Genomic DNA, 14,314 nt, shown 5'->3' on the forward strand with positions numbered 1-14,314 from the left:
TAAGAGTTAAAGCATTTTTTTCTTTTAATGCAGCTGTCACATTAAAAAAATGCAATTTTGATTGACCTAATCAAAAATTCTAAAGGGATATTTAATATTGACTTGGAATAACTTTTTTTTTTTTTTTAATATAAACCTTTCTGGGCAGGATAGTGACAGAATTAGCAGAATTTTTTGCCCATTAAAAGACCTGACTACTTAGGGTTTTGGTGCTTTAATATGCATTCTACTTAGCTTGTTCACTAAGAAAGCAAACCATGAGTAATATGGTGGGGTACAGGAGTACAGGAATAAAGGACTGAACCACAAACCCCAGTATTGGCTGTTTTCTGATTTATCAGAAGACCTGCCTACCTACCTAGTCCATTCCACCCATGGGTGGAGGTATTTGCAAATCTATGTGTTGATAGAGAGGCAGGTGCTTACTGTCTGTCATAATTTCTTGTGGTTGCCTTGATGTGGCAGGAAGGAAATCAGCATAAGGTGCATTTCTGTATTTCTACAATGGAGATGATGGTGTAGGAAGTATGTATTATTTGTTCCTAATGTAAGGAATATAAGCCTTACAGCCATTCATCTCTGTGGCGAAGGCACAAACTCACATGAACAATTCATTCACCTTTGAGCCATCTAAGGGACCATGCTGTGTAGGTGTTGATTTGACAAATTGAATGTAAACTATTCCTATCTGCTTCAAAACAATGAATGAACAAATCCAGAGAAACATTTTTAAAATTATTCGTTAGGGAAGGATGAAACTGTATTTTGTGGTAATGTCTCATCATATCTAATCACATTACAGTAATCTTGCCATATTAAAAATCTTTTCATGTAAGCAACCATCACTGAAAACGTCAAGTCAAACACAACAGGTAATTGTTAAAAAGTCACTGATCAAGCATTTTGAACTCAGCAAACATGTATCTGATTACTTGTATTACTCGCTAGTTCTTATATGTATTCATGCACTGTGTTCTGTATGACCAGTTTTCAGGCTACATGAATTGACATTTTTGCTTAATGTAACTTAAAACAACCTTTTCATACTGGAGAGAAGCACAATACATTAGCTCCATTACCTGATGAAGTGCCAAAAACTGGCTAGTTGAAACTGGATCAAATTGTTGAAAGCATTCAACCATTTCAAAACTAGCACGAGCCAGCACATCAGTAATGTTACGACTGAACGCAATACCCATACACTGTAGCAAAGCTTCACTGGATTGAGAAAGGTATTTCTGAGCCAACCGCTGTTCCTTCTAGATGATAAAAATAAAAAGGTTTATATTAAAATATGTATTAATATTGAATATTTGTTCTATGTATACAGATTACTAGCATTAAAAAGTATCAGTTTTCATGATGAATTTTAATGCTTTATCTCCTTTTTAATGCATTTACTTGATGTATGATCAAAATATGCAAATACAGATTAATTATTTGGCAGACACCAACATCTGTTATAAAATATTTTAAAAAAAAAGCTTTAGTAAGATACTTTCTTTAATATAAAATGTGTACTTAGCAGGACAGCATTTAAATTCCAGGCAATGAGCCACTGAGAACAAAGGAATTGTCTGTCAATTCTTAGTAAAGTTGTTCCCATTGACAGTTAACTATACTTAATACAAATAAACCCACAAATTTCTTATCTCAGGTGTTTATTGATTATACTGGCAACACAAACTGTACATTCCCAATTCTTAGTGTGCTTTGAACTGCAGCCATTACAGCGATCAGCTCATTGTACAACTTAAATTTTGTAATTTTACAGATGTTTTGTGATAGAAGTTACTTCTTTCTTTGCTCCCAGTCTGCAAAATGTTACGCTCCCTTAGAAAGGCATATATGTAAAGCAGAGAGAAAACTGTTTGTTCATCTTATCCTGGATGCTACATGTTCAATCACTGGGAAACCACTGAAGGAGAAATTCTTTCTTTCTGTGAGCAATTGGGAAAGCTCCATCAGGAGCTCCAACAGCGTGTACTGAAGAGCAGGACGGAGATACACAGCAGAGTAGTGATGGAAAGCTGTTTTCTTAGGGGTGCTCTGGAATTTTTTTTCTTTAGTAAGATCAAAGTTATGCTACAAACGTTTCTATTATCAGTTCAAACAGAACTGATAAGGTACTCTGACTATTACTCCATAAAAAGGAAGCACTCAAATTCTAATGCAAGTACATACACTAATAATACCTTTAAATCTTGTATTTTCCTCCTATACTTATCATATTGACATTTACTGGTTGGTAAAGTGCTGTCTGTCACTTCCTGTTCGCTGCGATCTGCTGAAGTCAGGACAGTTTTTGTGACATTTGATCTAGCTTCTTCCTACTCATCACAGTATAAAAACAGAGTAATTAATCATTCCATTATGTATGGCTGGCTTCATTTCTTTTGTGAAAATCTAGGTGAAAATGGAACTCATCTTAAAAGAAATCATCTCACTATATGAATCCCTTGATGGTGAGAGATTCAGCAATATTATCAGGCATCAAAATTTCTTAATATGTTATGATGACAATATGACTAACAGAAACTAAAAAGTCTCCCCAAACAACCTCTAACATGTTTATTTTCTGATATTTATCCTCAGTTAATTTATTCTGAACACTTTAATTCATCACTGAATTTATAATGACTCAATAAACTTTTCTTACATGGTGCTCTTGTTACAACACAAAAGGAATTTACAAATCTGAGATTTTAATCTACAAGTCATTACTTTTTGTTTGCACAGATTCAGAGACCAACCTACCTATCCCTTTATGGCATTCAAGGATTTATTTTTTTTTAACTATGGTAATTAAGATATCTCACAAATGAATCAAAAAAACAATTACATGAGAATGGCATGTAGACAAAAGCATTCTTCTGAAATTACTTGAATCAGTATACATTTTTATTATGGCTTGCATGCAATATCTAAAACCTAGCTCTAAATAAAGAGTAGTATTATACAAATGTATACAGAAAAAATATTGTGGCAGACAAACTTTACACACAGAATGAATTTAAATGCAGGAAAGAATGCATACCATAACATTTGGATTCCAGTAAATCTCTGAACATACAGGATCTATGTTAATGGCAAGTAAACGAAGAGTTTTTCCAGTGAGATACAGGCATTTGGATTTGATGTCAGGACAGCCTTTACAAAGATTCTGTATGTTTGCTAACTGAGCCAGCATCATATGACCCACAGTGCGTTCCACACACTTCCAGTCCTGGTAAAATACATATTTATGCTTATTTGCTTATATATACCCACACATAGATAAGCTTACTTTTTAACACACATTTACATACAAACATACTTGTTAAATGTGATTACACTTTCAATTAGAAATAAGCTGTCTTTAACTAATACACAAATTCATTAACAACTGATAAAAAAAAAAGTACACTGTAACATCTATAAGCAAACAACAATCAGTGCTGCAGAAAACACGGGATAAGGGGAGGGTACCATGGAGAACAGTGGGGACACTGTGCTTTCCTTAACAGCATTACCTATTGTCATTGTCAGAGACAAAGTAACGGGCAAGAATTACTGCTCTGTTCCAGTGGGGCGTGTCTCACATTCTTATTCATCACTTGGTTAGGCAGTTCTGCTTAAAACCAACTGTTTTAAAAAGGAGACAATAATGCAAAAAACCTCCAGCAATTTCAAAGTCTCAAGTAACTTCCCTGCTACTCTTCGTGGATTTTAAGTCTCTGCATTTGAGAAACAAAATCTTCCAGAGAAAACAAACCCCCAAAAAACCTCAATAAGCCATCCCCAAGACAAAAACCACACACTTGAACTTTCCCTAGCTGCAAAAATACATGAATGGTCTGGGGACCTGTTTCCTCAGTAGTGGAAGAACTTCTGCTATGGAAAACATGCCTCGAAACTTTGTTATACCTTTTATATGGAAATCATAGGACTAAATGTTTTGTATTACCTGTTTTGCTGCATCATCTTCAGCAGTTTCCTTGACGAATGCCTCCAGAATTTTATGGGATGATGATTCTCCCACTTTTTGAAGATCTTTTATAGTAATAACAAGATGAAAAATATCCAAAAGAATTTCTACAAGATCTATTTTCCTGTTAGCTAGTTGCCTCATTAATGGGAGACTAATATTTGTAGTCTGAAATACAAAAGAAAGAAAAGTAGGATTATAATTTCAAGTATTTTTGCAAATTTACCTAACAAAAATTAGAATGTTGTATTTCTTTTAACTAAAGAAGCAAACATTCTAACAATATTGCCTCAATAGATCAGAGATACTGCTATGAAGATATCAAAGTAATTTAAAAAAACAAACTTCAACGTTAAATATATTACAAATCAATCAAAGCAGCTGCACAGAAAGAGCAGCTGGGTTTCTACTTTTCACATTTTATGTACCTGATACAAATATCTAATTCCAAAGGAGTTACAAATGTGTACATAAACCCAGAATTTTAATATTTATGGTTTTGGTAGCTGCACAAAAATACCTGCTCTTTAAAAAAGGCAAAGCAGACAAAACCCCCTGGATTTTAGAGTACAATGGGACACACTAGTGAAGTTGGCTGCAGGCTTTCATTACCCAAAAATCACTATTTTGAAGACAGGCTTTCTTTATTTACATAATATTCTATGTAACCTTTTTTTTTCTCCTGAGAAATAAACATTTTATTATTGAGAATTTTAAACTTGTGAGGTATTTAGACAATCAAAAATATCTCAAAGTTTAGACTTTCTTTTGTAGCTACTAGATAAATTTTAGAATTGAATGAAATTGACAAAGACCAGGAAAATCCTCTCATTTCCGCTTCTCTTCTTCCCTTTTTAAACTGTAAATTCTTTTGGCATGCAGTATTTCCTTCTATATTCAAACAATGCCTACCATTACAGGAAGATAATCTCATTTAGGACTTCCAGGAATTATCCAGGAATAAGTGAACAGTACAACTAAATTAGATTTTTTTTCCATGAGTAGTAAAAAAAAATGAATATATCCATACCTCATTAACTGCAAATAAGCTACAAACATTATGAAATACTTCCTCTGTTTTGGATACTGCCCTCTGAGCTAAGTTATAAGCATTTAGATAGTGACTACGTTTTAATTCTTCGTTTCTTTCCTGCTTGGCAATCATTCTGAAAAAAAAAACATATAACCAAAGGAACTAAGACATAAAAGTGTTTATCCTTACGGTATCAACACTATTGAACATATTAATATATTAAACAAATTGATTAATAGATAAAATAGAACAATTTTGTACACGCTTTTTTAAAATAGGAAAAGTGAATGTTCACACATTATTTTTTCCAAGGTCTTTCTTATTCTTGGAACTGTACTGCTGCAATGCAAGAAGATGCTATAGACACAAAGAGAAAAAAATGCAGGTAATAGTCTAGAGTATGTATTCACCAGGAACAAAGTGGCAGAAAAGCCAGATACAAAACATACCTGTTGTTTTAAGGGGACATCTTGGAAACAGCTGCAAGTCAAGGCATACTGTGTTTTGCATTTTTGCTATTACAGTGATTCCTAGATAACCATTTCAACAGTAAGAATCATAAATGCCCATGAATACTGGAAAATTACTGGTATGGCAGCCAAAATGCTTTTAGGAAGCAAATAGGAAGACAAAAAGCTGACTTGGGAGACCTCGATACTTTGTTTTGACCTCAAAACCAGTATAAAAATCACTAGTACCATATAGGATTAATTCTGCCTTCAGTGAAAAGAATTTTTGATTCTACAGTATTTTTCTGGATACGGAACATAGCAAGAATGCAAACAGATGTGTGACACCAAGATGTAAAGCCTGACAGTATTATGTGCTCTTTTCCATCTTTAATTAGACTATAAAAAAGTAAACAGTACACTTCATGGACTAGTTAAAAGTTTTTCATCCGACATATAATCTTACCTGTGAATATGTGCACATTCTAGCAGTATCTCAGCGCTGCAGTTTTTATGTCCATAATGAAAGAAGTCCTTCTCAATTTGAACTAATTTATTGTAAGATTCCTCTAGCATATGTGGCAACTGGCAAGACTCAGTATTAACTGTCATACAATCTCGGGTGAAATGTATCTGAATAAGTGTTTTCCTAGGAACAAAAATTAAGTGCAAGATAGTAGTCAAAAAGCACAGGCTGTGTTTGGAAACAGACATTTCTCTCTGTACTCTTTTTAATTATAAGAAGTCTAGAAAAAGCCTCTTCATTCTTTAAATCTGTGGTCTACAAATTATAGCAGGTCTTGAAAAAAATAAAAATACTGTATTTTCAGGTTAGAATTGAGGTGTCATTTTTTCCATGTACCAAATTATTCAGACTTCCTAGGCCTGATCAGTCTTCCAAATATATATGAACTGAGAAACTATTAGTCTTCCCTTTCTAATCCAAAAATTTCACATTTCTGGAAAGAGAAGGATGTGTAAATGTTATATACTTCTCTCGTTTTACTAACACATTTTAAGCTCTCTGTGCTTAGATTTCAATGTAACCAAAATCACTGTTAAGTTTCACCATAAAAAAGTTTCTTGGATCATGGTGAGAAGTAGGTCAATACTGCAGACTACAGCAGTATTGTGGGAATATCTGCTCAGATACCTCTGCATAGACAAATGTGTCTTGCTGCTTTGGGTAACCTACACCACAAACTATGCACAATAGGCTGCGGTACCTGAACTAGCTTACTAACTTAACAGGTAGTAGGACTACATACAGGAATGAAGAAATTAGAAAGGAAATTTAAATTTAAAGAAAAGAATAAACATAAATTACCTAGAAGAAAAATATTTGCGAATCCACAGAATCCACCATACTAAAATACGACTGAATGGCAAAAATTAAGATGTATTTGCAATGTAACTGCATTGTTGAGGCTGGCCATATTTTAATGAAAAGACAGTTACCTGGCTTCAAGGGATGTAATTATGAAACCCAACTCTGATTGCCTGTTAGGTCTCTTCAGTAAAGCAGATCTGAGCACATTTACAATGTGTTCCAGTATCTCACAAGCCTGCAGGTAACAAAGAAATTTGTAATTCTATTTCAATAGAAGGATACACAGCTGATCAGAAAAACAATCTAAACTTCTGTGGGTAAAATCTCATTCCTACTGGCCTGCACCTGTTTAGAATCTAATCAATGTTTGCTGAATGCACAACAGAGAAAACAACATTAACTGCATTTAACACCTATTTCTGCTTTTATTGAAATACAAAGTCTGTAACATTTCTCTTCACAGAAAGAGGCGCACCACTGCTGCAAAAAAACGGAACCACTAAAATAAAAAAATTCCCTTACCATGCTCTGTTTTCCTTCTCCCTCTTCCTCTAGAATTGCTTCTATTAGACTAAGAGTACTGTTGTACCAAAACTGTTCATTTCCTCCTAGAAGCTGTGCTTTCTCAAGGAGTGCTTTAGCTTGTCTGTGGTTTCTTTCCAGGTTAGCCAATACAGCAAATAAATACAAGCACCTTGACACATCACGCAAGGCCCTCAATTCCTAGGAAGAAAGATATGTGACCTATATACAAAAGATCCACTACTGCTACTCATATTTACTTCTATTCATATTTTAAACTTATGAATAGGCACAGAAATAAGCAAATGGTATTTCCTCAATTATCTGTAGAATTTCAGAGTTGCTCCTTATATTATTTTTCTCAAAAAACAGTGTCTGCTTCATACCAAGAACTTAAAATCTTCAAATACACTTTACATTTCTTGATGTTCCTGTACCTTCTACCTCACAAGTCAAATAAGCTATTTTTCTATTATTTAGTATGCATATATCCACTGCCATTTGTCAGTATCTGATGAAGAAACATGGGAATGAAGAATTCTTTAGTGAACTACGATCTAGATACACTAGAGTTTCAGCAAATTTACAATGCAACTTTATGCTAGTTATAAACTATATACTAGTAGTATAAAAGAGACAAATATACTGTACAGTATAGATAGTATAGTAGCATTCAGACATACAGGATACTATTAAGAAATTATATAATTAAAATTATAGTCCACCCTAATGTCTTTGGAACTCTTCTCAAGGCACAATACTAAATTAATGCTTTAATAAGATATATATTTTATATATATATATATATAATTTATTATTAATCTTTGTTATTCAAAGTATTCATGGTTCATGCTAAATATACATAAGCATTTTTTACTCACATGAGAAAAATTATGTGGAGTAACAGGATAATAATTACATTTTTTAAAAGTAAAGGATTTACTTCAGTAATTATGTTTCAATATAACCAAGAAGAGAGCTACAATGGAGAATGGTAGATATAGGAAGAGTATCTTTAATGTAAACTTTTCATAATAATGAGATGACGTGGATTTGTTTGGTGGAACATACAGGCACTTATTTCAGATCTGCCAGAACTGCAAGCCATTATTTCTGTGTCGGTGGCTGTTTATCAGAAAGTTAGCAGTAAAACTGTAACATAATTCAAAACAGTATAACTAGAATTTCAAATTACCAAAACGTTGACAGGATGGAGCTAAATGCTTTCTCTTACGAGCAAATCCTGAATGTCCCTAAGCTACTTTAACAAACAAGGTTTGGATATACATACATCTTCTGAGGTCACTGCAAAGCAGACAGAGATGCTGACACTCTTCACAGGCTAAAATAATCTCCAGACAATTCCCATAAAGTTGGATTTAAGTGCCATATATTTAAATATACACCTTATATATGCTGAAACTTAAATGACACATTTGGGATCGGGCGAGGTTTGTTTTCACAGTTTTATTACTATGATTATGAACAACTGCATCAAAATGAACATTTTCATACACGTTTTATTAACGTTTCTTTTTCTATTTTATTTCTGATGTACCTGAGTTGCAGCATAGGCCTCTGAAAGCAGAAGTCTTGCTGGTTGATACAAGCCTAGTTGAATTAGTACTTCAGCTTTTTCTATCCACAAGTAAGGGAAAGAAAGTGTACTCAGTCCTTTTCCTGCTACCGGATTTACCTCAAAAAACTGAAAAACAACAAAATATTACACCTTCCTAGATTTCAAAACTGAACTAGATGGAATACAAATGGTTATTATGTATAATATTCAATTCTTGATATATCCCACAGTCCAGCTCTTATCTTCTAACTTCAAAATTCAACGTTGTATTACAGGAAAACCGGCTTTACTGTGAGATTTGCATTCTATAGTTCTCAAAAGGCATTCAACTAATAAGTATATACTATTAAAACTAATTTTAGAATAGATTACTTTGGATCTGCTACTGTCATGAAGAAATTGATTCTTGGTAGTAATTGAAACAATCAAAGAGAAACACTCTTTGCAAGAGCTAAAATAGCTGAGGCAAGAGGGATTAGTAATTAGGAAAAAAATTACATTTTAAATGAACAAGAATGGAAAAAATATACAAAGACAACAAAACAATATGATGAAAACAAGGACAGAATTGCCATAATAAAGAGGAAACTGGAGGTAAAATTTAAGAATACCAGTAAGGCAATTACCTTCCTAATGAAGAGACAGAAAAGACAGAGCTGAAATATTTGCACCCCTTTAAAACAATCTACTAGAGGGAGCAAAACAGTATGCAATGATGTAATGGAGAGAGGAAGAAGAGAAAACCAAGATCAAGAGCAAATACAGTGCCTTTTTTGCTTCTCAGTCTTTTCTATTTATTTGCATTAGTCCCAACTTCTATTTGTAGAAAAGCAGTTTTACTTTGTATGAATCTAGATTCTACTTTTGTTGTTCCACAATACAAATAATATGCCAGGCAAACCCAGCTCACTTTCAGCTGATGCCTGCCAGTAGAATTTTTAGTAGTATGCATTTTTAACGATGTTCTGTGTTCATGTATTTCTCAAGTATAAAATTATTTCAAAACGAACTGTCAAGTATATTAAAATAAAAATTGAAGAGTAATTTATTAAAGAAACTGGAGCAGAAATAAAAACCTTTTCATTTGAAGTAAGGATATTCTCATCCCTACCACCATTCAGCTGACCATTTTCAAAAAAAGTTTTCCTTCCCTCTGTCTTAGGATGTACTTTTCTTTCTTTTTTCAGTGCTATATCTCGCCTACACCTAAATCACAAGGAAAAAAAAAGTAAATTCAAGTGTATTTTAGAAGTATTTAGTAATGAAATATTAGTGTGCTAGCATCTTCAACATACACGCACTCTGTGGACAGATACAAAACAATCATGCACAGAATTTTAGGGCACAGCTACTGTATCAAATTTGTCTGAAGAGATCACGGTTTTGACTATTTTTTCCCTCAATAATCCATCAACTGTAAGGAAAAAAATTCCAACTAAATACAGCCTCTGTAGTGAAAATACATACATTGCTTGTTCTAAGTCACTAATGTATGCTTCTCCAGCAGCCTTCTCATGATATGAAGATGCCTGACTCAGTTTTAGGTCTGAACATATCAGGGCAATTCTAAGAATAAAAAGAAAGAAACAATCAGAATCTTTCATATGTTGCTTCATATAAGCACATTATATATAAAGAGCATACATGCCACATTTGTCAATCCTGCCTTCTTATGTCTTGATTAATATTGGCAATAACAAAAATTTTAAATAAAAAAGGGAGAAATGCAGCAGTTGAAAATAGCCATTGATAGAGTTGAACAATTCCATTGATAGGGCATCCACCAGTATCCCCAGTCCATCCATCAAACCCATACCTCGCCAATTTAGTGGCAAAAATGATGTGGCAAAAGTACAAAAATATTAATAGTATGGTCTCACAACACATGCAAAAAAACCCATACACGTGTATGTGCTAACCTACTTTTCTGTATTGAGTAAAGAGTAATATATTCTTGTACACCTATCTGATCACATATAAAAATCAGGTCACAGACATAGATAAAATACCATAAAATAAAAACAAATATTGAAGAGTCAAGAAAAAAAATTTGTCTAGCAAAGCTTCACTAAAGATCAATTTCCTATTAGTAAATTAGTACTGTTGTACTCAGTACTTACTTGTAAGACAGTAACTAAGCAATCATTGGCAACCCAGACAAACACACAGTTCTATATGTATCTATTCTGTTATGTGGGATCAGTTTCAAGTATTTTAAAAATACTTTATATAGCATTTCACAAACTGTCGGGAATTAAGCAAACAGTTATTGCTTATAACTGTTAATTATTAAGCAAACATTATGCAATACCTTTCAAAAAAGCACAATGAAATGTTTAACCAAAACAGCAATTATTTGCCATTGCATGCATATTAAGTATTTTTGAATCAAAACCCTTAAGTCTCATTACTCAAAGTAACAGTCAAAAATTTTAGTCAAAAAGGCAAATCTCTGTAAAAGAAAATGAGATTATTGGGGATACTTATTTGGGTTCTTAAGCTAAAGACAATACCTTTTTGATGCAAGATGGGAGTCTGGCTTTTGAATAATTAAAATATAATACTTTCATTGAAATATTTTTTTACTTTCCTTTTTTCTGTTGGGTGACAATAAGGCGTTTCAAAAATTATTCACATGAAAGTGGCTTGAGTTCATAATCTTGTACACCTTTTCTTGTGGAGATTACATTTAGTAACAGATAAACTTAGTGGCTTTAATTCCACAATCAAACCAATTCATCAAAATTCTACTAATATGTATTAAAAATGAATTAAAAGAAATAAAAAGCATTACAAATATAAAACTGTAAGTTGCAGAAAGGCTTTTAACTACTTAGTGAAATATTAATGGATGGTCCATGCCATTCATTTTCTCTTTTATTTAAAATAAAGGCTACAAACCGAAGGTGATAGAGATCAGACAGACTTCTGCATTCCACAACTTCATTAGCGATAACTTCAGCTAGTTGAAAGATGGGAAGAATCAAGTGGGGGCAAAAAATTTTCTGCAGTTCTTTAGATAAAACATCCATAAAATACAAAGTGCAAGTCTGAAAAGAAATGTTTTTAATTCAATCAGTATAAGCACAATTTTGTAGAGAATAAATTTTAAATTAATGATTATATCTCCAGTTCCAAACTTTACTAAAAAAAAATAATTAAACTTTCAAGCTGAAAAAGTAGCTAGGTACATAGAAAGCCAGCAAGTTTATTCTTTAAGTTAAGTTCATTTCTGAATGCAGAGAATAGACTAACACTTTGAAGTATTAATGAATATTATGACAAGGAAGTATTTCTGACAGCTGTCTGAACAGAAAAACTAAATTGTAACATAGTTCTCTGCTACTCATTTTTTTCCTAAATAATGCTCTAGAATTTTTAGGAGTATACTTACAGGTTTTGGGAAATTATCCCAGTTAATACCATAACTATTTGTCTTATGTTTAAAAGCAGCTCTGATTTCATTGGGACAGTCATAATGAGCCCATTCTTCTACATTTGTTGGTAAGGTATCAACTGACCCTTTCCCTTTAGACTTCTCTTTCACAACAGAAACTTCAACCTATAATAAATAAAAAATAAAAAATAATGACATTTATGAGGCCAAATTAACATTCCTGTTGGTAATAAATATTCCACTAACATTTTAGAAAAATGTATCTGCTGAATATCTTTTGAAGGTTTTTTTGTTGGTTTTTTTAATGGCAATTTCTGAGCTGTCAAGTCCACGCAATCAAAAGTGAAGGTATGATATACAGATTCACAGAGAAAATCTTCACACATTATGAGTCTTTACAGGAAAGCATCTGAATTATTTAACAAATCAGCAAAAGGAAAGATCTCTTAAAAATAATTATTCTCTTAATTCCACAGGAAAGGGGTTCTTACTTGTTTGTCTGTCTTTTTGTCCTTCTCTTTTTTAGGAGCAATTAGTACCTTCTGAGGAGCTGTAAGTTGTGAAGACTCTGATAATACTTTTGCAATAGGGCCTGATGCTGACAATGATACCTAGATAATCAAATAATCACAGTTCATTATTTTCAATATTCAATAATAATATCAGTTTCTAGTAATAACCATTATTCACTGTAAGTCACTATCTACAGCAACCAACAATTGTCACATACTATATTATGTATTGTATAAGAGCTTTCTTCAAAAAAGTAAAATTTCAAACACTCCTAGATGATTTCATTACTTGTGTAGCAATTAGGATGATCATGACAATGCAGTAAAGCACCTGAACCATCAAAAGATGACATCATCCCTGTGATAATTATTACTGCTACTTTTTTAACCTATATGGTTGCAAATTCAATTATTTTATTTAAACTGCTAGTCTAGATTGCTTAATCTTCTACAGGGGATGAATTTCATATCAAAGTAAACTGGAAGACCACAAAGAGCTACTCTGTTCTCCTGGATTAAGTTTTCTATAATGCTACTAATTAATGTTATATAAAAGAAATTTCTAAATATTTAAGCATATGAAAGCAGCCATTAAAAGGTTCTCTGTGCATGCAACAGCACAACTTCTGATCTTACCTAAAATAAACCACATTAACTTGAGAAGCTTAATATATTTTGCTGGAGGGATCAACAGCAGAATACAAAATATGAGGGAAAATAATGCTGTATGCTGCACAACTTGTCAAAATTTCAAATTAAAGGGTACACATGTCTTTTAAAAAGTCAGAGGCAGCTTTTTTGGCTTGGATTATTCAGGTTTTCAGAGAACATTTAATATCGTCTACTGAATTATTTATGGAGTCCTATCACTTGAAAATCTGCTTTAGAAAAGGACATCTGCAGTCAAGTCTGCTTTACTTTGCACTCCAAAACAAGGTTAAACCGTCTTGTAGTACTTCCATTCCTTTAATGCCATGTTTATTCTTTTTCTCCCAGTACCGTTCAGCTGTAAACATGAGTTCTTAGAATTACTTTCATTGTTTTACAACTGGCACTGACAGCTGCATTACCTCTTAAATTTTTTAGTTAATAGTTTATTCAAACAGTAATACTCCTTTCAGATACTTTTTTCTCTCTAGTAAAGTACTCAAACAGTCAAGTTCAGGATATTAAAAATTATGCTTATGTAAATCTGAAAATACATATATTCAATTTTTATGTTTCAAATCCCTGTCTTAAATCAAATGCTACAGTCTAAAATGATTTCACAATGAAAGCTTGATTGTAATTACCACAGGAGTAAGAAGTAGCAGGCAAACTGGAATAAAAATTATGCACAAGTGACAGCTTACCAATCTAGTTGATATGTCCCCTCTATACCACTAGGATTCTTTCTATAATGATTTGTGGCATTAATGTTATCAAGTACAGATTTGGTCCCTTCAAAGATTCACTCATATTTTATGTATAATTATTTTCCTATTTGCTGTGATTTTCAACAGCCATTTAATTTAGGCATTCATAT

At 32.8% G+C, this 14,314-nt stretch overlaps 1 protein-coding gene across 17 annotated transcripts in view; it reads right to left on the reverse strand.

Moving 5' to 3' along the window:
* Positions 1-14,314, reverse strand: part of CFAP46 (cilia and flagella associated protein 46) — a 99,225-nt gene that overhangs the window by 40,009 nt on the left and 44,902 nt on the right. For 15 of the 17 annotated variants that reach the window (XR_008733793.1, XR_008733791.1, XR_008733792.1 and 12 more), the window contains 14 exons: positions 12,769-12,888; positions 12,275-12,442; positions 11,782-11,930; positions 10,348-10,446; positions 9,957-10,086; positions 8,860-9,006; positions 7,302-7,502; positions 6,908-7,014; positions 5,916-6,098; positions 4,998-5,133; positions 3,947-4,135; positions 3,038-3,226; positions 2,196-2,330; positions 1,080-1,259 (listed from right to left, as the gene is read on the reverse strand). Coding sequence is in view for 12 of the 17 variants with exons in the window: in XM_055719864.1 (XP_055575839.1) it covers positions 1,080-1,259; positions 2,196-2,330; positions 3,038-3,226; positions 3,947-4,135; positions 4,998-5,133; positions 5,916-6,098; positions 6,908-7,014; positions 7,302-7,502; positions 8,860-9,006; positions 9,957-10,086; positions 10,348-10,446; positions 11,782-11,930; positions 12,275-12,442; positions 12,769-12,888 (2,133 nt within the window). In the remaining 5 variants the exon portion in view is untranslated. The remainder of the gene's footprint in view (positions 1-1,079; positions 1,260-2,195; positions 2,331-3,037; positions 3,227-3,946; positions 4,136-4,997; positions 5,134-5,915; positions 6,099-6,907; positions 7,015-7,301; positions 7,503-8,859; positions 9,007-9,956; positions 10,087-10,347; positions 10,447-11,781; positions 11,931-12,274; positions 12,443-12,768; positions 12,889-14,314) is intronic. The other 2 variants (XM_055719859.1, XM_055719862.1) reach the window with 2 other exon arrangements.

This window comes from Falco cherrug, chromosome 9, assembly GCF_023634085.1.
Source record: "Falco cherrug isolate bFalChe1 chromosome 9, bFalChe1.pri, whole genome shotgun sequence".
NCBI classification, from domain to species: Eukaryota; Metazoa; Chordata; class Aves; order Falconiformes; family Falconidae; genus Falco; species Falco cherrug.